This window comes from Dipteris shenzhenensis, chromosome 9 (genome assembly GCF_047967505.1).
Source record: "Dipteris shenzhenensis isolate YYH24624 ecotype China chromosome 9, Dip_SZ_1.0, whole genome shotgun sequence".
In the NCBI taxonomy this organism is placed as follows: domain Eukaryota; kingdom Viridiplantae; phylum Streptophyta; class Polypodiopsida; order Gleicheniales; family Dipteridaceae; genus Dipteris; species Dipteris shenzhenensis.
Genome location: NC_141604.1, coordinates 34,210,681 through 34,237,230, shown reverse-complemented (window position 1 = coordinate 34,237,230; position 26,550 = coordinate 34,210,681). Strand labels below are relative to the sequence as shown.

The window sequence follows — 26,550 nt, the reverse complement described above, 5'->3', positions numbered from 1 at the left end:
TTGCTTCTTCAAATGTCTCAAGCTCCTTCTCATCAAGAAGAGTACCTGCATCAGCTGATTCAACTGAAAGAGCCCCCCCCATGTGCCTTACTGCACTACGAGTTCTACTAGGCAATGGAGCCTCAAGCTTACTCTCCCTAAGAGTCTGAAGCAACCAATGCGGGACTGTTTTGGCTGCGTGTATCTCTTGAATTTCTTGCCTGACAACTTCATCCACACCTTGAGGCTGTACTAATTCAGCTGGGGGCTGAATTTGTACATGTGGATCTGACGGAGGTTGCTGTAAATTCTGAGTTTCAGCGGGGGAACCAAATACTATAGGAAGCATCCCCTCAAACACATCATCTGAAGAGGCTGGAATCTGACATTCAGCATGTGTGTGTGCAGAATTTTCAGAGAACATAACATCTCTATTAACAAAAATCTTGCGTGTAGCAGGATTGTAGAGACAATAGCCTTTGCTTTGTGAACTATGTCCCACAAAAATGCATTTGAGTGCCTTATCTAACAACTTGTGTCTGAACTCCACAGGCACGTGGGCATATGCAACACAACCAAAAACTCTGAAATGGTCCACGGAAGGCTTTCTCCCATGCCATGCTTCATAGGGAGTGATTGTCTTCAAAGCCTTTGTAGGAGCCCGATTTAAAATATAGTTGGCACACATGAGGCCTTCCAACCAAAACCTGTGAGGCAACTTCTTACTAGTGAGCATGCATCTATCCATTTCCATGGTGGTGCGATTCTTCCGCTCAGCTTTGCCATTCTGTTGAGGTGTAAGCCTCACTGTAAGCTGATGCATGATGCCTTTTTGTTTCAAAAATGTCTCAAATTCATGAGACATATACTCCCCCCCCTCGATCTGTTCGAAGTGTCGGCACCTTGAGTCCTGTCTCATTCTCAACCATAGTCACAAAGTGTTTGAAATGCATAAACACTTCTGATTTTGCCTTGAGACCATAGATCCATAGTGTAGTTGGTAAAGTCATCTATGAATGTAACAAAATAGAGATAACCCCCAAAAGCAAGTGTCCTCATGGGACCAACCTGGCATGCCATAACTCCGCATTCTGCATCGCAGCAGTGGGAGTGCTAACTGATAATGCAAGATGGGATCTTTTTTCATATAAATCAAGCTGAAAAAGACCCCAATACAAAGGGCCAGACAACATCAAAGCATAGTCATTTTCTTTGTCTCTGACTGCACACTTGTAAGTTGTCATCATAAAAAACAACTTGAAATCCTCCTCTATTGAGTGAGGACACTGAAAGCAAATTCTTCTTTATCCCTAGCATAGAGTACATCTGAAATTCTGAAATCTGTGCCATCAGTGGATGTGAGAATAATGTCTTCCACTCCACACACTAAATAAGAAGAATTATTCGCACAAGTTACCTTCTTCTTGGTAGGTGAACAATGCAGAGTTACAAACAGACTCTTCTTGGAAGTGATGTGCTTTGAAGCACCACTGTCAAAATACCATGTATGAAGTGTCTCATCAACACTAAAGGAGCATTCATCCTTTGAAGGATCGTAGCTGCAATTCAAGAAAGCATATGGGTCATCATCTTTAGTGGCTGTAATATCAGAACTACCCACTGAAAAATCTGAAGTGCAAGACAAAAAGGCATAGTGCTCTTCAACCAAGTTGGCTGCAACATCTCCTCCATCATGAGAATGTGGAACTGATGCATCTGACACAGCCATACCAGAATCCCTTTTCTTCTCTTTGGCTATACGCTTCTTGCACTCTCCAATATAATGACCTGGCCTTTTGCAATAATGACAGATGCCTTCTTTTTCTACTTATTTGTATCACCCTTTGCCTTATAAGAAGGCTGTCCAGAATCAGCTTTATGCTGATGTGTGGGCTGATTGGCATGTGGCTTTTGCTGCCCTTTACCCTTGGGTTTGAACTTGGAGAGCATAGCATGCTCGCCAGCCCGGGTTGCCATATTTCTACGAGTTTGTTCCTCCTGCAACAGAAGTCCTACCAACTCGTGAAAGAAGAGAGGATTGCTGCCCCCCCTCAATGACAAATTCAGCGAGGTGTGGAAACCGAGATAGGACTCAGGAAGAGAGTTCAGAGTGGTGGTGATCATCTCTGAATCCGGAATGACTTCATCAACATTCAACAATTGTTCCCTGAGATCCTAAAGCTTTGTGAGGTGAGAATTCATGGAATCTCCCTCCTCCATATGTGTATGGGAAAGTTCTCGCTTCAGAAAGGAAACCCTTGCATCATTTCTTGCTGCAAACATACTCTCTAGTATCTCCCAAGCTGCCATAGATGTCTTGCATGACCGAATATGAGGTATGATGAACCTCTTGACAAAAAGAGAAATTATTGAAAGAGCTTGTGCATCTCTAGAGTCCCATCTTTTCTGCTTTGCTGTGGGAGCTCCTGGAGCGACTGCTCCAACCACCTGTCCTGCATTTGTACCTCTACCCCTGCCTCCAGCTGTAGGAGTGACAGGTGTAGTCGTTGTATCTGGTCTTGCTTCATCTCCATTGACATAATCCCAAAGATGTCTGCCAACCAAGATGTTGCGAACCATGAAACTCCACAAGGAGTAGTTGGTGCCATCCAACTTATCCTCCTGTGTGAGAACCCCGAACACCTCATTGGAGTTATTCTGAGCCATTTATACCAGATAATATCAAAAAAATACAGCAGACTGACCAAGTGAAATCCCTTCTTGGGATATAAAATGCACAAGTAAAATCTGCAAAGAAAAATCTGCCCACAGTGACAAATACTGTCACAGCCTATCAAAGGCTCAGAATGCACTTCAATTATCTTGCAAATGCTCTCCAATGTCACTCAAAAATACCTACAAAACTTGCCAATGTCTGCAACGTCACTCAAAATGAGTCCAAAATTGCCTGCAACAGTCCCAAAATGCTTGTACACTGCCAAATTGCATCAAAATGCCAAAAGCCCCAATTTTTTCAGGGAAATTGGATCCAAAAGAGGGCAAATTGCTTGAAAGCCCAAAAAATGCAAGAAATTGCCATGTAAAGCAAAAAACCCCAAATTTTTGCAAGAAATTGCAACTCAAAAAGGGGCAAATTGATTGAAAGCCCCAATTCACAATTTATCTGCAAAAGGAGTAGATTCTACGGCCAATGTGTCCAAATGAAAATTCCTGAGTGTTCAAATGTGACTCAAAATGAGTCCAAAAAACTTGCAAAGCTCCCAAATTGCTCTTCTTTGCAATGTCTGCCCAAAAATTGCACAAGAGCACTTCAAAAAATGCAATGTGCCTGCAAAGATCTCAAAAGCCCCAATTTCTCTGCAAAGAGAAGAACCTATAAAGCAAAAACCTGCAAAGTAATCCTACAAGAAAATCCTAAAAGGAAAACCTACACAAAGTGTGGCCACCAACGAAAGGTACAAGGGCCTACAAGATGTGTACGGATTTCCAGCAACAGTACGGACTGCTGATGCACAACTGTACGGACGACTAACAATCCGTACGATTGTGTGATAGATACGTACGGCGCAGATACCTGTACGGACATCAGAAGCATGTACGGCACATCTTGTACAAAATGCATACGGACGACGTACATACGGACTGACAGCATGTGTACGGATGGAGTGACGCATGCAGTACAAAAGCCCGTACGTTGTACGGATGGGATGCAGACTGTATGGCTCACGTACATTGTACAGATATACGGACGGGCCAGATATAGAACAGTACGAAAGGCTACCAGTTGTACGACAGTCGTGCAACGAAGGTACAACGAATGTATTGGTTGGAGCTTCGACACTAGTGCGGGCGTACGGACATCAACGTGGGCTGCTATATATTTGTACGGAAGAGCAGGGTCAGAAAGAGGATAGTGAGAGAGCAGGAGAGCTGAACGTCAGTTTGCAATGGATGAAGTGACTGAATATAACAAGAGGGAAAGGTTTTGTCTAAGTGACAAAACCTTATCCTTCACTAACCATAGTTAGTGAACTAATTGTGGTCAGGGGGAAAAACCTCTAAGGAGGGGAAAGTGCCCCTAACCTACTTAGTACATTACATTGGTCACTGCTAGAATATAATGATAATTCTAACAATACTTCCCCCCCCACTCGCAGCTGACCACTCATACTTGGCCTTTCATATCTCTGTCACTATGCCAGCCACAGGGAGCCCCCCCGCCACACTTGCACGCATCCAGATCCACTTTGACTGTGTCCTTGACCCAGTGTATATGAGTCACTTAGCCAAGGGGCTCCCGACTCTACTTCGAGATGATGTAGACCTCGCCAGCACCCCTGACACCCTTGTCTCTGTAGTACATGATGCTACTACTGGATCATTTCCCACGACCCGACCCATGCAGGTCCAAGATGGGAAGATGCCCCAAAACCCCTGGTTCGATGGCGAGTGCAGAGAGGCGAGAGCCCACCTGAAACAGGAGCGGGCTCTGGGTCATCTGACACCACCTGAGACACAGGATCTTTTGACGAGACACGTCGTAAGAGGCAGGCCTTCCTCACACATAGGATGGACAAGATTGTCATATCGTTTCAAGGAGACCCAACCACTGGATGGGGGTTTCTATCGTAGGGCAAGCCACCTATTCCCATCATCGATCCATATGTGTGGCACACATATGCAAGCTCCCTCTATGATGCCCAAATGCAGACACCACCGGATATGTCCTTTATGCCCAGGCCCACTACTTGCCACTTGTTCACCACACAGAATGTACGGGCAGCACTTCGCAGACTACACAATCGGAGAGCGCAGGACCATGAGGGCCTACATTTACAATTATTTTATTGTTGAGCCTAATAATCGAAATTCGTGTTCAGTAAAGCAAGTTACAATAGACCTGTATCTTTTGAATTGTCTAAATTGTCCTGTTTCCCTATTTCAAGCCGTGGAGAAGCAGGCCTATCTTCATAAATCCCCATGGCTGCCGGCTTCCATTCTGCCTGCAACTCATGCACCTCAAAAGAATCAGTAAAATTCAATGTTTATGCTGTAGCAATCCCTGAAGGAAAAAGTATAGCTGAGACAATCCATTTGTATTAACATATCTAGCAAGATATAGATGGAGTACAAGACCTGGTATAATTTCTCGAATCTCTTCTCAAAGCATAGAGAACCATCATATTTGAAAATTCTTATTCTGCAAACAAGCAGAACATATAAAGACGTGGTTTCATGTACAATTTAGACACAGAAAATGAATACATTTGATCCCATTATTTTGCTTAATTTAATAGTACAGTTTTCAAAAGGAGAGTAATTATTTGCAGAGTATAACATGCCTCTCATGTTATCTTCAATATAGGTACGGTGTAGTAGATATTAATTAATCTACAAAAAGGCCAGTCACTAAACAGCATACCCGTTATCTACTTGCAAGCGAGGAGCTGTTGTTGCTGTCAGAAAATATCTACCATCAGCTGACCATTCACTGGTGACTGACCATTCAGCTCGTGTATTTCCCAGGCACAATAAACTTGCCCGATCCCAAAATGACTACAAGCAAATACCATTACGAAAAAAATGTTACCCAACTATGATAATATATTACATCTTTCAATAGTTGCGAATAGCCATGAAACCTACTCACAATATCTCCTGGAAGGTTGCCAAATCCAGCAAGGCACATGACTGTAGAATACATGTAAGTAAAGCATGGGTGGACCAGAGTTTACAAAAAGTCAAGCGGCCATAAATTTAAAATGGTTTGATCCTTCTAAATTTTACACAAGAAGTTCAGCTTTGTAAATAACAATTTCCCCTATTTCCTGCAAGGATACATCTCCCGTGCGGATTCCATCGAACTGTGTTGTAGGGACCACTCTTAAAATGGAAAATAACCTTACACTTTGCATCAAATAGGGTTGCACATGCAGGCATAACTGTAAGGTTGTCAAGGAATGTAAAAACTGGGCATAATTTGTCAACAGTACATGTACTATTAGCTCACTGCCTCCAAATCCACCAATGCAACACATGTTCAAGGCGAAATCCACAACTTCAACAATGGAGAGCTGATAAATGTGTTTAGTATCAAACAGAGGGTATGACTTTTAAAATTTGACAAAGCAGGTACAAATACAACGGTCAAAGGATACATCCAAACACAACCAAAAACTCTGTACCAGAGGGAGACCATTGCACATCATGTACAGGCCCTTCTTTGCCTGTTCAATTGAAAAGCGGGCTCAAAAAAAAAAGGCATTTCAAGATAAGTATAACAAAGACTATGCATTGAAGGCTGTAAAAATGATTACTTAAAGGTACAGATCCCTCATGGCTTCCATTGCTTGTAAGGAAATGTAGGCGAGACTCTCCGAGGTAACTCTGGTTCGACTTGTCGACATCTGATTGTGCTAGAACCAAAAGCCCAGTAGATCCACGATTCCACAGCAATTGCACACTAGAGGATTTATAGAAACTTCGACGAGCCACCGCTTGACTTTGGCTAACCTTTGTGCACTCAAATATACGCACACTTGCAGGTGAGCCCTAACATTAAACAAAGTATTAGAGGTCACTTCGAGCTCTCTCTCTCTCTCTCTCTCTCTCTCTCTCTCTCTCACACACACACACACACACACACACACAAAACACCCCCTTCTCTCTCCTCCCCCCCTACCGCCTCACACAACCCCCCCCCCCCTCTCTCTCTCTCAAAGGCAACGAGCACTAGGGCAAGCAGGATTCAGGAGACAGCACTCTAGAGTCTACTCTAGACCACATTTTTACTTTGAGGGCTATCATTGAGGCGGCGAGGTCTAGACATCAGAAAGTCTACACATGCTTCGTAGACTTTCGAAAGGCTTTCGACACTGTTCCACGATCCCGCAGGATAAGGAGACTACAGGAGATGCAGATCCCAGAGATACTGATTTGGGGTGTAATGAGCTTATATGAGTCAGTCAGAGGCAGGGTCCGTGCCCCAGGCGGCCTATCGGAGTGGGTCGAGAGCACCATTGGGGTGAAGCAGGGCTGCCCTCTCTCACCAACTCTTTTTGGACTCTACATTGATGAGATCACATCTTTCATAGATCGCATAGGTGGTGAGGGCTCATCACTAGGGGATCTCCTCATACAGATACTATTATATGCTGATGATATAGTCCTCATATCCTCTTCAGCGGAGGGACTACAAAGAAATCTGGAGGCCTTAGAGGTGTTTTGCAGAGAGAGAGATATGACGGTCAACCTTGGGAAAACTAAGGTTATGATCTTCAACACCTCACGAGCAGTGACAAACAGACTCACTTTCACCTATCGTAGTGAACCAATGGAGATAGTGCAGCCATACACATATCTGGGAGCAGTCTTCACACGACCCATCTTCACGATGAAACATGCAGCCCAGGCATGACTCACACGAGGGCGTAGTGCTATGGCTAGATTAGAGCGGCAGTGTTTCCAGGCTCACTTCCAAGATCCACCACCGAAGGCTTGGCTTTTCGACACACTAGTGCGACTGACTGTCATGTATGCAGCACCTTTCTGGGGATGCGATCTTCCGAGGACAGATTGGAGGAGCTTCGAGCGGCTACAGGTGGCGATGGGATCCAGGATGATCCGATGTAAGCCCTCAGTTCCACATGAGATAGTACAAGCAGAGTTCGCCATGACACCTCTCCAGATTGATGCCATCTTTCAGACAGTGACTTTCATCCACAAGGTGTGGGATTTACCCCATTGGAGACTCCCAAGATTGGCCCTAGAGTCATTCAGACGACTCGCGGAGAGCGGGGTAGACACATGGTTTGCACACATATCTACATGGCTTGCCAGGCACGATATCCAGATGGATAGGCTTCCCCCCTTTTAGTACAGCATGGATACACCTCTTGAGTTGGTCCTGCAAGATGAGATCAACCGTATTATACGGTTAGACCTCCTCCAGCTTCACACATCCCGGACTTGGGGGGAGGACCAGGAACTCCCCACCAAGACCCAGTTTTATCGCGACCACTTCCTGTGAGTATCAGAGGAGGGATTCATTATCAAACCCCAGTATCTTGAGGATAGAGGAGTATCTCATGCATTGAGGATTGCCATTGGTCAGATGCAAGTTTCATCCCATCCGCTGAGGATTGAGGCAGGGAGAGCAACGGGTATACCTAGAGAGCAGCGGATCTGCACGCTATGTACGCTGGGGGCGGTTGAGACAGAGGAGCATTTCCTTTGTATTTACCTAGCCTACTATGAGATTCGAGGACGCTACTACTATAACCTATCTTTGTCTTGTAAAAGCTCGTTGAGGGCAACACTAATACACGAGAGGCATGAGGCCTTGTCTTGACTTCTCCAGCAAAGGGAAAGGTGTGGTACCTTATCATTGGCATTTGGACATGAGGTGAGATGTTTCACTATCAGAGTCGTGCTTATGCGGAAATTCTCACTTATATTACTTAATAAACTCAAAATTTCAAATAGCCATAACTTAAAAATTAACAATCACGCACAAATCATTTAACTCCAGGGAAAGAACAAGAGAAGTTTCCAGCACCCAATGGGGTGTTGACATAGGAATTAAAATTCCATATGCTATAGTGCGCTTGGTGTTATTTCATGAAGATGATTATGTGATTTAGCCTAGGCTCTGAAATATTGTGTGCATTTAGTGTTTGTTTATACAAGTGTGGTCCATCTAGAATAAGATATGGGAAAGGTGGATGATGTGTGAAGGAATCTCCAAGGGCCATCTTGGCACATAGGCGGACCCATGGCAACATTAAGTCAGCTACGCACAAGGTCAATGGCATGGAAATATAAAATGTATAAAAGAGGTTGAGCTGGCAAGGAATCTTGTGCCAACCTATCTCTAGGAATATTTTAGTGCATGTATGGAGGAGGTGGCAAGCATCTTTGTGCCAGCCCTCCACTTGTCCTCCAAGGACCTAGATCCTTGTACATGCTATAAAATTAGGAAGGAGCCATGAGACATCTTAGACTTAGGAGAAGGGGGGTTTGATTCATATGGAAAATTGAGGCAAGGTATTGTCGCATGAGTGTGCAACCTACTTGCCCACATGGATGGTGCCTCCCTCACACTATCCACATGCGAGGGATAATTTATTGAGGAGACCTTGGCCTATAAAAGAAGTTCACTCTTTGATGTTTGGGGGGCTCTACATTCGACACCTCTCTATGTAGATGCTCTCTCCATTTCACATCACAAACTTCTCCATTTCACATCACAAACTTCTCCGTTTCATGACCACCACTTGGGGCTGGTCACACATATCTCTTCTTCAATATCACCACTCCCCGCCTTGCTCTACCACTCACCACACCACCCACCTACACTACCTATCACGACATACACTTTGACAACAACCTCTCACCCAGATGCTCTGCACGGTCTACACTCTACTCACCTATATTGACCACATACCCCTCCTAGAGGACCAGGCCGCATTGATTAGCCAATCATTGCACGAAGCTGCCCTTCGTGCCTTCCCATACACCACACATTCTAACCGTCCACCGCCTTTAGGGTCCATGCCATGTAATAGATGGTACGATGACGAGTGTAAGGCTCTTCGCCGACAACTCTGATTCGAATCCCAACATGGCCTACCAAGCAAACTAGACACGTTACGCAAGTATCGCCATCTAGTCCGCCAAAAGAAACGAAACTTTGTTTGCCAAAACGAGGATGAATTACTGAACATTCTTTTCAGTAACCATTCCAAAGACTTTTGGTGACGGCTTCTTGAACAGCTGTCCCCCTCACCACACACACACTCAAGTTTGGCATAAGTACACCCGCACACTTTATGACATCCCCAACCAGCCCAAACTTGATCTCTCGAACATACCACGACTGACCTCTTGCACTTTTTTCACTAAGGGGGGCATCAAAGACGCGGTCATGAAGCTTCATAATGGCCAAGCAAAGGATCATGAGGGTTTACGCACTGATTTTGTTGCATACGGGAATGATATCCTAGCCCCTATCCTTACAAAGCTATTTAATGAAGTAGTTTGTCTTGGTTTCCCACACACTTGGACCCTCAACACTCCCACACCTATCCACAAGGCAGGGGATCCCATTGATCCAAGTAACTACAGGACCTCGCCGACTATCCGAGGAACTGTGAACTGTGATCTGGCTGAAAGAACTATGTGACCACGCTATGAGATGAGTCTGCATGTGTGCTCCGTCCCTGCCTCTGTAATCTGAGCAAGTGTTGTGAATGCTGAACTGCCTCATGAATGAAGGTAGCTAAGCATCTCTAATCCAGATAGGAAAGAAAGTGGGAGAGCAGCCCAAAGCTATCTCTGAAGAGACAATAGTAGCGGCCTCGGATCTCATAATATACACGGCATCTGAAGGTAAAATGCTCCTTTGACTCGATCTCCTGTAGATCACATAGGGCACAAATCCGTCTCTTGCTGGGTACTCCCTCAGCTCGTCCACTCTAAATACGAAGTCAATGTGATGAAACCTAAAACTGTCGGATAAAGATCCTCAATGAGTGGGAGATAAATCCGAGTACATCATGGGGGGTCAATAAAGCCCTCATCAGAAATGCACAAATAGTGATTTTTATAAGAGCGGAGCTTCACTGGAACCTCACTCAGGGCCAACCAAGTCTTGAACGTGTGTAGATGCAGAAGGAAGAGAGAATTTATCATACAAGGGGGCATGGTGAGGGAGAGAGAGGGGAGGAAATGCAAAGGAGCACAAGGAGAGGGAATGGAGGCAAAAGGAGATACAAAATGATCATCCAAAGCATCAAGGCTATATACAAAGAGAGGGGAATGATCAGGAAGAGAAAGAAAGAAAGTTATGCGTCTATGAGACTGAAGGAAAACCTGATACATTGAGCAAAAGTGTAATGAAGGGGAAAAAGAGGCCAAGTTAGAGGCCCTTTAGGGGGAAAACGTGGAGGGACTATATAAGTCTCCATCCATCCCCTACTATGTACTTTTTGATGTGACATCTAATCCTATCTACTCTCCCTTCCTCCTTCCTGCCTACGCTCACTCACTCTCTCTCTCTCTCTTCCCTACTCCCTCTCAATCTCTCCCTCTCTTCCCACCTCATTCTCTCTCTCCTACCCTTCCTCTCCCTCTTCCCCTCTCTCTCTCTCTCTTCCACTCCTCTATCCCCCTTTCGCCAAATCTGTCCCTACCCCCTTCTCTACATTGGTATCAGAGCCCAACACTGACACCTCTGTTTCCTCCTTCACCCTTTTCGTGCGCCAAACGTCAGACACATCGGCCATCAGCTATTCTTTGCAAACAAACTAGCTCGTCAGCCGGGACTCCCTAGAATTCACCATAGCTAATGAGCTGGTGCTTGCTCAAGGAGAAAGCCGACGAGGCAAAGGAAGGAAGGAGTATTTGCTCATCGACACCTTGCCCGTGCCCTGCCAGACCCGTCAAATCCCAATGCGTGTGTTACCAACACTGCTACGCCATCTTTGTTGCCTCGCAAGCCGCCTCGAATCTAGTTTTCCCATCGCCAAGCCCACCCTGCCATTTCAGTTGTTCACATTGCTAGTATGTCACCATCGCTGTCACGCGTGCCCTCGCCATGACCTTTTCACCACGCCGTGCCCGACGATGCCACCTTACATTAGTGCTGCGCGGCTACAGAACCTTAGCAATTGCTAAGGTCCGCAGGTTAGCCGGGTTTGGGTTAACTACGTTAGAGGTTTGGGTTAGGTTAGGTTTAATTAGTAGGTCAGTTAGGTCTACTTAGTCGGAGTTAGTTAGGTTAGTAGGTCTGGTTAGCTAAGTTAGGTTTAGTTAGTTGGTGTGTAGGTTAGGTTAGTACTAACTAAGGTTAAAGGTTGGGTCAGTTTGGTCTAAGACAGTGTCCTAAAGGTCTTAGTTTAAAGCTGTACTAACTGTCTTAGGTGACTTAGGGAACCCCCCCCCAATTAATTTTTTTTTTAATATTTTTAAATTAAAAAAAAGAGGAAAAAGCCCACTTTTCAGCTTCTTTAAGGGGTCTTTCAGAGCCCGTTTGGGATCATTTTGGCTCCGTTTTGAAGCTTCTTCAACGACCTTTCTTCTAAGCCTCTCCATCAACATTTTCATGTTTTCCATACACTATCTCAGGGGCTCATTACAACAGGGTTTTTGTTATCCATTTCTCCTTGCCTACATTCGGCTCTCTCTCAAGGACCAATCACAATGGCACCGAAGCGTGCTCCTCGTGATATATCGCATGACTCTGATGAGGCTTCTCAGTATGAGCAAGTGCCTGCCACAGTGGTTGCATCCACTGGTGGTGCAGAGGTTCCTTCCACTCAGCCTCTCTCTCCTGCATCCCGAGAAGTGCAAGCAGCGCAGAGGCAGTTTCTGGATGCCCTTTCTTCTATGCTCCAGAGTGCTTTCCGCCAGATAGGACAGGAGTTCAGTCATCAGCTTACCACAACCATGGCTATGCAAGATACGGCTCTTGTCCAAATGGGACAGCCGATTGGTCAGCAGATCACATCTGCCATTGCTATGCAAGATAAGGGTAAGCAACCCGCACCCCAGCAAGGGGACCATTCAGACAATTAGGAGGTTTGGTCTGCTCCACGCAGGGGTTTTATGGCAGATGCCCGTCGTGCCTATGAGCATCAGTCTTCTAGACCATTGCATGTACCCCAGCTTGGGAATTATCTGGACATAGATGATGCATTTTCTGTGCCACAGAGCACCTTCTTGCAGGATGTCATGCCATCTTTTGGCTCTCAGCTTTCTACATCTATGCAGGCTGAGCTGTCTCTTTTGGGCAGACTCGTTGATGTGCATCCGGCTAGTGCTCCCTTGGTATCCAGACCAACACGTATGCCTAGAGTTGGCTTGGGTTTATATGACAGCCCATACCCCTAGGAGAGAGGTCAGTCCTCTTCTCAGCCCTTTGGTATGCCATCATTCCGAAAAGATGCATTTGGCAGAGAGACCCAGCCCGGAGTTCATGCACCTATCGCTCCACCAACGAGCACATTTAGCCAGACGCAGCCAGTGCATCAGATGGCAACAGCTTCTACACAGCAGGGGGTTGGTGGTGGGCAGCAAGCCACTTTTGATGACATGTTGGCAAATTCTTTGCGTTCATACAGGGCCCTACCTGAGGCCATCAAACTTCTCCGATTATGTGAACCTCAAGCGTGATGATGCCCGCACTTCAAGACGCTATACACACAAGAATTATGCAGCCAAGGATATGAAGGACAAACTCACAGTTCATAAGTTTAAAGGGGACACTCGCACTCCCAATGAGTTGGAGGAGTGGCTCACGAAGCTAGAAGACTATTTCCACTTCTACCCCAAGTCTGAGGAGGAGCGCATCATTTTTGCAGGTATGCATATGCAAGACTATGCCCACACATGGTGGCGATACATGAGGGATTCGCCTCAAAAACCAACCACTTGGAGGGGTTTCAAAGAATTAATGGTCACCACATTTGTATCTCCACTCGTGTTGGATCAATACTTGGCTGAATTTTATGCCTTGTCACAGATCAGTACGGTCCAAGAGTACTTGCAACGTTTTTGGAGGCTTTCCCTGTTTGTGCAGGATGTATCGGAAAAGGGAAAGCTGCTGCGTTTCATCCAAGGGTTGAACAAAAACTTCTATGAAAAACAAAAGGAAGACATACTTAGCAAGCAAAGCAACACTTATGTCATCGTCAGTGCCCGGGTTTCTAAAGACCCGCGGAGTCTCTTGGGCAAACCCAGTGCTTACTAAAATACGTCAAATAAACAAAAGAGAATGAAAACAAGAAATAAAGAAGAAACGAAGCAGGTGACTAAGCAAAAATAAACAAACAAGTCAAGAAACAAAATCTTTCAAAAAACTAGAAACTCTCTCTCTTATTTAAAACATAAAAAGCTAAATGGCCCTTTACACTTATGTATCGTTTCTACAAAGAGGCAAAAATACATTTCTAACTTAGAAAGCACAAGCATACTCAAACAAACTCTCTTTTGAAACTAAAAGAAAAATGGGCTATTCAGCTCCCCGTTTTTTGTTTTCAGCTTATGTTCAATCATTCTAAACATACCTAAGACCGATACACTATAGATAAAAGACTTCATATCTAAGAATGTGCGAACTTTTTTTCATTATTTTCCTTGGATTATACCTCTTGTGTAATAGTAAAGTGATCAAATTACTACATTGAGTGATAAAAGACTCCTTAGTTATACAAAGGCGAGAAAATCTATGGAATTGGGAAGAAATGACTCCATATTTTGCCAAATCAGAAATGTTTGAGTCAATGTGAGGCATTTTTATAATGTGTAAACCACTATATTCAGGTTGTTCACGTTTATCGTATATATCAACCTCTAATCCTATGGTAGATTGAGAAAGTCTAAGATCTAAGAAAACACAAGAATCCCCTCTTGAAGTGCAGTTCAGTTCACAAGAGTCACGAGGATAGATTCCTTCTCCAAAAGCTCTAGCGTCTTTGTACATAAAGTCTTGAAAGTTAGGAACACCTGGTACAAATAAATCATCTATAAAACGCCTAACTTAACTAAGCTTATGTAAAATGATAGGGCAGGTATTGATAGAAATAAGACGTTGCATAAACTCAAATTCATAAGTGAAAAGATAAAAGTTTGCTAAAAAGACGGCACAATTAGTGCCCATAGGGATTCCTATAACTTGTTGAAACAAAGAATCACCTATTGTGATGTAAAGATTATCTAAAAGAAAATCTATCCAAGAGTAAATATCTTCCACACTTACTACCTTTGTGTGTCTTTTCTTTTTAGAACCTATGTCATGATCTTTATTTTTTAGCCACAAAAAGTCAAAGCATAAGGCTGTTTTCTCAACTTTTAGCACTTTGCATCTATCTTTGTCAAATCTCAGCTTGAAAACTTCAGCCACTAGCTTTTTAATTCTAAACTTCAGGTCTTCCAGCTCGATCTTTGTATAAAGCATGGTAAGATCATAGGTTTGAAGGAGAATAGGAGACTCTTTTTCCTGAATACTTCGAGAGGAATTAAAAAATTTTACAACAGGAATGACTCCTACAGAGTCATTTAAAATCCAGCTTGAGTGCGAGGGGACATCTGCCTCTTTTAATAAGTCCCTCCAAAGTTCATGGACACTAGGCAACATGGCTTTGAAGTAGTAGCTTAGCCATTTAGAGACATCCGTCAAAGAAGTCTCACAAGCAGCTACAATAAATCTTGGCTTTTTTAGAGTTTAGTGAAACTTCCAAGCAGCACAAAGAAAAGGTATGCTTGGATTGCAAACAAATCCAAAAGACTTGCAAAAACTCTAATGTTTTGAGATCAAATCCTTTTGAGAAACTAAGGTAGGGCGTAAGTTTTGGCAGACAAGTTCACTTCTCTCAAAAGACATTTTAAGTAAAACTTTATGCAAATAAAAACAAAGTTATTGGAACATTTGTCCACATAAGAAATGACAAAATTCCTATGGAATTTTCAAAGAAGAGTTTCATCTTCTTTAGAAAGATGGTTACTTTTCTTTGAGCAATTAACCGAAGGGACTTCTTCTAGTTTCAAAGTAACTTTCTTCAAAATCTTCCCTTTCCATTCTGATAAGATATTTTTAACTCCTAAACATTCTTCTAATTGCAAAACAAACTTTGAGATTCCCTTATCGATAGCTTTTAAAAGGCAAGACTCTTTAAAAGAGTACAATCGAAATTTCGTGCCTTTCATGAAAAGGTCTCTTAGGTTACTAGCTGTGACTACATGTCCTAAATCAGCATCAATAAAGCTTTGGAATCTCTTACTTTTACAACAACAAGGTTCTTTAAGGATAGAAGATTTTGAATGCTCTGAAAGCCTTTTACCTATCTCTCCATAGTTGAAAGCCTTTTGTTCTAAAGTTTTTGCATACTTCCAAGCTACTACTGGATGCTTCCAAATTCTTCTCACAAAATGAGGGAGAGAATCCATTACTTCAGGAGACTTCAAAATGGAGTTTAAGCCTATCTTGTCAAGTGAGGGAGAAGTAAAAATACAAATCAAGAGTTCCTTATTTAGATAGACTTCTTTGCTTTGAAAGGAAGCTTTTACTTTTAAGAAGCGATCCAATGAAGTTTTAAGTTGTATATAATGGAGCTTATTTAGATTCAAATCCTCAAAAGAGAAGTTTTCCAAGGTGTATTGAAGTTTAAAAAGAACTTTGACATTATATTTCTCAAAAACTCTTATTGAAAAAAGACCTAGTGACGTTAATCTATCTAGGTAGAGTAGTCTTCTTTTATAGTCTCGAGAAGCAAAAACTCTTGGAACTGAGGAAGTTAAAGGAACTAAAGGAGGAGGAAATGGAGGAAGAGGAAGTGAGGGAGCACGAACTACATGTGAGATTGCAGGAGAGCTAGGACAACCTCGTAACATAACTTTAGGTTTCCATACGATGTTAGGTGTATGACTATGTTGGTAATGAGGAATGTTAAAGGGCTTGATATGAGTTCTCCACATCAAAGGGTTCTTTTTAGAGGTTCATTTATTTTTATGAAGAGTTGATTTTCCTTCCAAATTAAAACCTCTTAGGAAGAAAGTGTGTAAAGTTCTCATCCAAAACAATTCACGAGGACGAGCAGCCTTGTAAAAGTCCTTGGCATTATTAAAATGGCCCTCTATATGCTCAATGGGAAAGCAACGAAAAGACTCGAAACTAGACTTTGCCATTGCTGCATATAAGGGTTTTGAATTCTCAATTAAGGAATTCTTCCTATGAACTTTTCTAGCCTCCCTAACATGTTCTTGAAAACGAATAAAAGCTATCCTATAGGTTTGTCCTACATAAAGCATATTACTACTATGTATGTTATAGACAACATAAATTACTTGTGTGGCATGAATAGGACTAATAGAAACAGAAGTCTTGAGATGCTTGTTTCTAAGACGTCTTAGTTTATTAAGAATTCTTATGTTATTATTAGTATAATGAGTGCTAACTAACAAAGCCTTAAAGTTAGACCAATTAATGTTACCTTCCCCAAAATCATGAAGATTATTCATGTTTGACCTAGCTAAAAAGTTATACCTTTCTCTATATATGTTTCTTCTAACTTTTTTGTTTTGATTTACCGAGCTAGACCCAACTAAATCACCTACCAAAGAAACAAGACCATCACTAGAATTTCCAATGTTGTTGGGTGAGGTCAAACGATCCAACATTGGGGAACTTGCTTGCACTCTCCCTGCCCATCCCAAGGCAGTTTCTCCCTTGCTATATCCCCTAACTCTAGCAGGAACGAGACTAGTATTTAGGGGAGGGCTTGCTTGCACAGTCATTACTCGTCCCAAGGTAACTCCTCCCTTACTACTACAAGGGAATGTCACACGAGCCAGATGACATCCTAGGAGATTGCCCTGTTGGTTTCCAAAAGGCGAATTCATCAAAGCATGTATCGCTAATGCCAATATACCCCCAAACTGGCGATTACAGTTAGGGTTAGCCAGGGCCCCAAGGCCACTATAAGAGCTTAATCAACCTAGAAGCACCAAAGAAAGAGAAAGAGAAAAGAAAAGTTACCAATAATTTAAAAAATAAATAAATAATAAAGCGGTCATACAGTGAAATAAACCAAGGAGAGCAACTAAAACTAAACTCAAAAGCACACTTTTTAAAGAAATAAAATTAAAAATAAAATAAAATTAAGGGGGGGAGAGAGAGAGAGAGAGAGAATTAAAATTTTTTAAAAAAATAAACAAAAAGAAAAGAATTGAAATAATAATAAGAATAAATGAGAATAAGATTAGCTGTTGGGGCTTCTGCACCCGCGTAAGATAAAACGATGTAGTTGAATAGCTGATCACCACTTGGATGAAAATTCAAAGAATTTGCATGTCCGCTAAGGTGATAGAAAAATATACCTTTGTAAGACTAGAATAAGTCTAATCATACAAATTTAGATTTTTTGTTGTTCTAAAGATCAAAAATCTACAAAGAATATAAAAGAGAAAATGAAAGAGAAGAAAAAAGAGGTAAACAAAAACTTTAATGAAAAACAAAAGGAAGACATACTTAGCAAGCAAAGCAACACTTATGTCGTCGTCAGTGCCCAAGCATAAGCAGCTATACTGGGTTTCTAAAGACCCGCGGAGTCTCTTGGGCAAACCCAGTGCTTACTAAAATACGTCAAAAAAACAAAAGAGAATGAAAACAAGAAATAAAGAAGAAATGAAGCAGGTGACTAAGCAAAAATAAACAAGCAAGTCAAGAAACAAAATCTTCCAAAAAACTAGAAACTCTCTCTTATTTAAAACATAAAAAGCTAAATGGCCCTTTACACTTATGTATCGTTTCTACAAAGAGGCAAAAATACATTTCTAACTTGGAAAGCACAAGTATACTCAAACAAACTCTCTTTTGAATGGACTTAGAGGCCAACTTATGTTTTAAATGTGGCGAGAAATGGACACCTGAGCACACGAATGTGTGCAAGATGCGCAACAGTGGTACTGCCAAGCTCAGCATGATCATTGACCTCTCAGATGACGCGGATTTGTTTGATGCCCCAGGGTCTTTGAATACATCTCAGGATGAGATGGTAAATACACATGATGCAGATGAGGCTCCTGACACTGGAGCCACGAAGGGCACTAACTTTCCTTTTGATCCTGGTGGTGCTACTGCGCATGACACTCATGCTTCGCATTCGTATGAGATTCTGCCCACTGGTGGCATGAGAGGCCGTAGGCCAACACTCTTTTCTGTGGAGCATCACGATGCAATACCTTTTTATGCACGTGAAGATGCAGGTGATAATGCTCCTGTGAACGAGGATGAGGTTTATTGGGGTGCCCAGCCAACACTTTATACTATTTCCATGCATGCCCTGATGGGTGCCAAAGATGTTGATACTATCAGATTAACAAGGATGATTAATGGCAGGATTGTGCATGTGTTGGTGGACAGCGGTAGCACCCACAGTTTTGTTAGCTGCAAGACCCTACAGAGGGTGGGACTGATTGCTACTGAGATAGACCATGGGCTGAGAGTAGAAGTGGCCAATGGACAGCATATGATCAGTAGATCTCATTGCCAAGATGCAAAGATTAAGTTCTCTGATGACTATACATTTGCTGGTGATCTGTTGGCACTTGACATGGGCCCAATAGATGTTGTCCTGGGCTGTGATTGGTTGCAATCACTGGGCAAAATCAGCATGGATTTCAATGCCTTAACACTCAGCTTTGTCCACAGGGATGGATCAGTTACATTGCATGGTATTGCAGCTCCTAAACTGCAGGTCATTTCAGCAAGGCAGTTGGCCAGAGAGCTCAAGGGGGCAGCACCACATATGCATTAAATGTGTCAGTAACTAAAGAGGGTGGCACTCCCCGTGTTGATGATTGTGATATGCAGAGATTTCTCTCAAAGTTTGCAGATGTGTTTGCTGATTTGCCATCACCATAGTCCTGGAACCTGGCAGTAAGCCAATCAATAAGGCCCCATACCGACTCTCTAAGGTAGAACGGGAAGAAGTGGCAACTCAAGTGAGGGACTTACTTCAGAAGAGTTTCATCACTCATAGCACTTATCCTTTGCATCCCCTGTGCTCCTGGTGAAAAAGAAGGATGGTTCTTACCATATGTGCACTGACTACAGAGACTTGAATAAGGTCACCATCAAAAACAGGTTTCCCATCCCCAGGATAGATGACCTCTTAGATGAACTCAAGGGTGCTCAGTTCTTCACTAAGATTGATTTGAGGTCCGGCTATCATCAGATTAGAATGAAAACTGGGGATGAGCACAAGACAGCCTTTCGCACAGTGAGGGGATTGTATGAGTTCAAGGTGATGCCTTTTGGATTGACCAATGCACCAACTACCTTCTAGGCACTCATGAACAAGATTTTGCAGCCTCTCCTTTTCAAATATGTGCTGGTATTTCTTGAAAAAAAAAATATGTGCTGGTATTTTTTGATGACATCCTCATTTACAGCAAGGATAAGCAGGAGCACATCAGACATGTCAAGCAACTGCTGGAAATTTTGAGGTTGCATTAGCTTTATGCTAAAGCCAGCAAATGCACTTTTATGGCACAAGAGGTTGAGCATCTTGGTCACATTGTGAGCAAGGATGGCATTCGAGTGGATCCTGCAAAGGTGAAATGCATTGAGGATTGGCCGCAACCACGCAACCCTACTCAGTTGAGAGGATTTCTAGGTCTTGCTTCCTTCTACAAGCGCTTTATTTGCAAGTTCCTTCTATAGGTGCTTTATTCGCAAGTTTGCCAAGAGGGCAGCCCCTCTGACAGACCTTTTGAAGAAGGATGCTTTTATGTGGTCTACACATGCACAGCGCAGCTTTGAAGACCTGAAATTTGCCCTCACTCATGCTCCTATGTTGGTATGCCCTGATTTTTCACGTACTTTCATTGTGGAGGCAGATGCCAGTGGCAAAGGATTAGGGGTTGTGCTAAGACAGGAACACGGGGTAATTGCTTTTGAAAGCAGGAAATTGGATGCCAAGGAACTAGATTATCATGTGTATGATCAGGAAATGTTGGCTATCCTCCATGCTTTCGAAAAATGGCACCACTACCTGTATGGTAGCAAAATCAAGGTTAAGACAGATCATAGGACACTCGGGTATATCCTTACGCAGCCCAACTTGTCAATGAAGTAGAAGAGGTGGCTGGCTAAGGTTCAGTCTTATGATTTCGACATCAAGTACAAGAAAGGGAAAGAAAACGTGGTTGCAGATGCCTTATCCCATATGTGGGCTTGCAGTTTGTCTGCCATTGCTACCATCTACCAGGAGTGGATTCATGGTATTCAGGAAGAATACATGCAGGATTCTAAGGCAGCTTGTGGAGTTACAGAGGCCATCGAGCCAGAGGCATGCTGAATTTAAGCTACGTAATGGGCTGTTGTGGTGCAAGGACAGAATTTATTTGGTGCCAGATTCAAAGTACCGACTGCTCGTCTTACAGGAAATGCACTCATCTTATGTGGCAGGACATGCGGGTATTACTAAGACATATGAAAAGGTCAAACAGAGCTTTATCTGGGATGGCTTGTGGCGGGATGTAGTTAAATTTGTCAATGAATGTTTGCCCTGCCAGCAAAATTAAGTGGACAGCCGGCTACCCGCGGGTCTCTTGCAGCCATTACCTATTCCAGAAGCCAAAGGGACTCACATTGCTAGGGATTTCATCACAGGGTTGCCTTCCACAGAGCAGGATGGGATAGCATTTTTGTGGTGGTTGACAGAATGACAAAGCAGGCCCATTTCATACCCACTAAGACCCGTTATTCAGCATCACAGGTTGCTTGGCAGTTCATCGAGCATGTTTTTAAGCATCATGGTTTCCCTCAGGAGATTGTCAGCGACAGAGATGCAAAATTTATGGGTCACTTTTGGCAGGAATTATTTACAGCAGTCGGTACTTCTCTTGCACCTAGCACTACTTACCACCCTGAGACGGATGGACAGTCAGAAAGGGTGAACTGGAGGAGTATTTGAGGCATTTCTGTCATGACACACAGAAATCTTGGGATAAGTGGTTGGCACTTGCTGAATTTTGTTACAACAATACCAAGCACATCTCTATTGGCATGAGCCCGTTCGAGGCTATGTATGGATGCACAGTGGGTATGCCATCTTTAGTTGCAGACATGGCTGTAAAAAATCAGCAAGCAAGAAATGACTTGGAGAGTATTATGGTCCCTACAGGATCATCCACAAAGTTGGCGAGGTGGCGTATGAGTTGGAGCTACCCAGGACCTCCAGGATTCATAATGTTTTCCATGTGTCCCTGCTGAAGCCACATGTCGGACAGCATGTCCAAGTCCTTCCTGAGCTACCACCTATGGATGAGGAGGGCCACATACTCTATGTTCCAGAGTGCATCATGGGTTTCAGGGATCACGTACTCCGAAACAAAGTCTACACCGAGTATCTTATCAAGTGGCAAGGACTCCCTGAGGATGAGAACTCATGGCAGCCAGAGAGCATTGTCGAGGACAACCCCTATCTCCTACCGGGCTGATTATTATTTGCTGTTTGCTGCACCTATGGGAAGGGATGGCTATAATGAAGGGGAAAAAGAGGCCAAGTTAGAGGCCCTTTAGGGGGAAAATGTGTAGGGACTATATAAGTCTCCATCCATCCCCTACTATGTACTTTTTGATGTGACATGTAATCCTATCTACTCTCCCTTCCTCCTTCCTGCCTACGCTCACTCACTCTCTCTCTCTCTCTTCCCTGCTCCCTCTCAATCTCTCCCTCTCTTCCTACCTCATTCTCTCTCTCCTACCCTTCCTCTCCCTCTCCCCCTCTCTCTCTCCCCCTTCTGCTCCTCTATCCCCCTTTCTCCAAATCTGTCCCTACCCCCTTCTCTACAAAAAGGGTGGAGCTACTACGCAAACATTCTAACCCATACTAGAAAACTGTGTAGACGTAGTCAGTGATATCATCGTACATGTCCACCATAATCATATACAGCCATCCTGGTGTCATCATCCTCATGTGGAGATGCAATCTAATCCAATACAATACAATAGGCATACAAAACGTCAAGATACACCCGATGACCGCCTAGGTAGTGTAGGCAAGAAACCCGTAATGGATTGTTGTCTGCTATCTGGATGAGTAATCTGCCATGCCCTCCTGACCGCTACCTGACGCTTGACGAGCGCCACAGTAACCTCGATCGGCTGCACCCCAAATCTGAAAATAGAGGAGATGTCAATGAGTGTGATCTATGCGTTTGTCCTATGTCGGGTTACCGCATCTCGGTCTCAAGGTCTCTACCTCTCCTGCTATCTGTGGCTAGGAGGGCAACCTGCTCTACCTGAAAAGACTTTGTAATCGTACTATGGGATGTGCCATGCACGGTCCCCTGCTCCTACTCCTCAATCTGATGAGACAATCACTATGCCGGACCGTCTCATGAATAAAAGCTACCGGGCATCTCTAATCTAGGTATGGGAGGAGTCTAGAGAGACCCTTGAATCCGTCTCTGAAAAGGCAATGGTGTCGTCCACGAATCTCATAGTAGACTAGGCAACGGAAGAAAAAGTGCTCCTCTGACTCCACCTCATGGTGCTCACACAATGTGCAAATAGGACTCTCCTTGGGTATCCCCTCTGCTCGCCTGCTCTCGATACGGAGTCAGTGCGATGACACAAGTAATTGTCCAAGGGCAATCCTGAGTGAATGTGATAGGTGGATTTGGGTATACCCCAGTGGAATGATGAAACCCTCCGCTGAAATGTGCAAGCAGTGGTCCCGATAGAAGCTGAGCTTCACAGGGAGCTATGCGTGTGTTAGCCAAGTCTTGAATGTGTGTAGCTGTAAGAGATCCTCCTGGATGATTGGGTTGAATTCGGTTCCCCAGAACGAGACAAATGGAGCGTCAATGCTGCACTGGAAGGGTGGCAGCCTGTCTATATACCAATCTCTCAAACCACCCGCATGTACGCGCGTACCAACATCTCTAATCGCCCTGAGCTGCTAATGCCATAGAAGATGCTAGTGCCAAGTTCCAACCAAGGTAGCTTGCGTCGCCCTGTGGTGTCCTATCTGCCGGCTATCTCTAGACTCCAGCCCGCATGCTCCACCTCGAGCTTCTGTAGACTTTCCATCCAGAATGATCTCAGCAACCTTCTGCCCTAGAAGACAGTCTAGGTTCAGCCTCTCCCTGAAGCTAAGTCTGCAGCAACACCTCTCTCCTGTGTAGAGGCCCAAGGATGCTGGATATGCTGCTTCTTTCTGCTCCTCCCAAAGCTGCTAGGCTGGATGAGAACTGAGGGCTAAATGCCCTCCTTGTATACGCCCAGATGGCTGGTATGTGGACCGACCCAGCATGCCCAAAATGGCTGTTTGTTTCATTGTGCCCTTTTAACCAGTCTTTCCAAGGCCTGGTTGGCTGGCTTAACCAGCCCCAACCAGCCTTGTCACTTAACTGATCCAAGGTGATCCCTGCCCCATCATATCGCACCACCTCTAAGGCCTGTTGCAGGCCATCAGCCTGCCCACGGATCCCGCCATCTGCTGCGACACCTTCAAGCCCCTGCTAATGAGCTCAGCATATAGGAGCCTTTTACCTGGGATACCCCACCATGTCTGCTGTTCCAGATCCACCCTCTTCAAGGCCAGAACCTGATGCTGAATGCCTCGCCATCTGCTCCTGTTGTTGGCGCCATCTGTTGCAGCCACCTTGACTACAGGTGTGTTCCCTTTGCTTGCTGCCCACATGCTTTTCTCTGGGCATGTTCTGCCCTAGGTCTCCCTCCCCCACGCTCTCCTCATATGGAGGCTTACAGATGGGGAGGTGACCTTTCCAACAAGCAATGCAAGTCTTCCACTGTTTGTAAGTAGTACACTTGCATACATTGGACACTGTAGGTCCAATGCATTTCGTAGAACCCATAAAGGTGCTCTCAGATTGTGGGAAATGCCATCACCCAAAGAGAGGGATAATATAAACTAAGCTAAGATAGTTCAACTGCACGGATATCCTTCTCGGATCTACATTCTAATGTATTTTAGAGGGTTAACTCATGCCATGGAGGGGCTTGTTGTCAGATATCATAGTTTTTGCAGCAAGGTCCCTGAGGATGGATGTCGGGTTAAGAATGTAACGATATACTTATGCTTTAAGGCAAAGAGGGCTGGATGTCGGGTTAAGTACATTGCAATATATACGTATATATATATATATATATGAATCCAGGAACATGCCCAACTTGCTCTCTTAAAAATATAACTGACCGTCAGCAGTCCTGCGTTGATTCATAAAACGTTTGAAGGAGTAAACATAGCTAATATGTCATAAATCCTCATCATAAAAAGACTAATGCTCTCCTCCATTGGGGAGTTAAGTTCTAGAGCCTGCTAATTAAGACAGAGAAAGACAGGCTTGCACGCATGTGCGCACACACGGGGGGAAAAGAGAGAGAGAGAGAGAGAGAGAGAGAGAGAGAGAGAGAGGAACCTTCATCTCGGGCACATATGCAGCAACATGCGTGGGAGGTGACATAGCAAGCTGTACACTTGCAATACCTGGAAGCCGAAGCCTATCCACTATGCCCTTAGAGAAATCCCCAGGGTCAAAAAAATGGACCTCGTTTGTTACCAACCGGCAGGCCATGGTTTCATCATCACTAAATTGAATGGTTGGCCTGAACATGGAACCAAATAAGATGGCATTTAATGTGCAAATTGTGAACACGTATACATACCATTGTGATACAGATGCCTGATGGTCCAAAAGATCGGAATGAGACACATATGGAAAGGTTGAGGAACACACCAAGCAGACTTTGAAAAGGTTTTCTGAAATTGTTGGAAGACAATATCTCCTGTCATAATATTCCAAAGAGTGACATTTTTCTGCTGTTGAGTTGGTGGCTCAAAGGTTTGCAGGAACGTTCCCTTCGGCGAGAAAATAGCAGCTTTCACCGCAGCTAACTTGAATGATCGGATCTGTGAGCCACTGCTCGTGTCATAAATGTTCACAGCATCGGCTGTGGTTACAGCTAACTTACTGCCGTCGTCACTAAACCGTGCCGATGCACATGATATCCTGTATACTCAATAAAAAACGAATTTTGACAGTGCAAACTTTTGAGTAACAAAGGAGTGCAAACTTTTGAGTTACAAAGGCTCATCAAGGAGTCTGTGCGTCGATTAATGTCTTACCTGCTAAGTTGAGCGGCAGGCTCTCCATCAAAGGGAGGCCCAGACAGCAACGACAACCCTTCAGGGCCTCTGACTGCAAAAATTTATACAAAGCATGAGGAAGATGATGCAAAGATTTTCTAGGATGCAAGAGGACTATGTTGTAAAGCTAAGGATTGAAAGAAATTGATTGCAGAGGGCGAGAAAAGCTCTTACCAAAGAAGCTGAGAGGAGGAGACGCCATAGATTTGGGCAGGTGCAGGGATCAGAGTTTAGCTATGAGCCAATTCATATTTCCAAAAAGACCTCTGCCACCTCCTCCACGCTTTCAAAGATGGAGGGAGGAGATTCCCCAATGGAATATTCCAGATCCCCATGAGTCACTACATATGCGCGTGCCCGCCCCGAGTCAGTGGTCACACGGTAAACCTGCAAACTATATACAATCAACCTGCAACATTTTTTTACATCTCCACCTCTTAAAAAAACATTTCCTCGATTCTATAAGGGCCAAATTTTGGGCGATTCAGCTATATTTCAGCTTTAAAATCCGCAAATTCTCAAGAAAAACCTTCGATATTTGAAACCTCCAGTCTTGTGATTTGTTAAGAAATATGTTTTCTGTGAACACTGTGAACTTGGATTCCCTCCGGATGACCCCTGCTACCTAGCCACGGGCGACTATGCCTCTCACAGTTGGCCATGTATGGGTGGATGTGTGGGTGCGGGGGACCTAGGATAGGGAAACAAAGGTGACACGCATGTCTTGTTGATGACATGTTAGCATGGATAGAGAATTAAACACAGAAAGTAAAGAGAATTAAATTCGTGGGTTCAAATCTTCGAGGTTGGGACCTGGTGTCCTAGCATGTGGTTGGGTTTGTGTGTGTGTGTTGTGTGTGAGAGTTGACCACAGCTTATGCCCACCACTGGAGGTAATGGCTAAGGCATTGGCATTGAGAATAAGGTATGT

General features: G+C 43.9%; 1 protein-coding gene across 1 annotated transcript in view; it reads right to left on the bottom strand.

Moving 5' to 3' along the window:
* Positions 1-25,963, bottom strand: part of LOC147898554 (Eukaryotic translation initiation factor eIF2A family protein) — a 35,594-nt gene extending 9,631 nt beyond the window's left edge. Inside the window, exons 1-11 of the mRNA XM_087379697.1 lie at positions 25,794-25,963; positions 25,599-25,671; positions 25,210-25,482; positions 24,892-25,078; positions 6,258-6,492; positions 6,099-6,167; positions 5,781-5,882; positions 5,591-5,631; positions 5,363-5,496; positions 5,077-5,140; positions 4,841-4,943 (exon numbers count right to left, since the gene is read on the bottom strand). Coding sequence (XP_087235823.1) covers positions 4,841-4,943; positions 5,077-5,140; positions 5,363-5,496; positions 5,591-5,631; positions 5,781-5,882; positions 6,099-6,167; positions 6,258-6,492; positions 24,892-25,078; positions 25,210-25,482; positions 25,599-25,671; positions 25,794-25,821 — 1,309 coding nt within the window. The 5' untranslated portion in view covers positions 25,822-25,963. The remainder of the gene's footprint in view (positions 1-4,840; positions 4,944-5,076; positions 5,141-5,362; positions 5,497-5,590; positions 5,632-5,780; positions 5,883-6,098; positions 6,168-6,257; positions 6,493-24,891; positions 25,079-25,209; positions 25,483-25,598; positions 25,672-25,793) is intronic.
* Between the last annotated feature and the right edge of the window lie 587 nt (positions 25,964-26,550).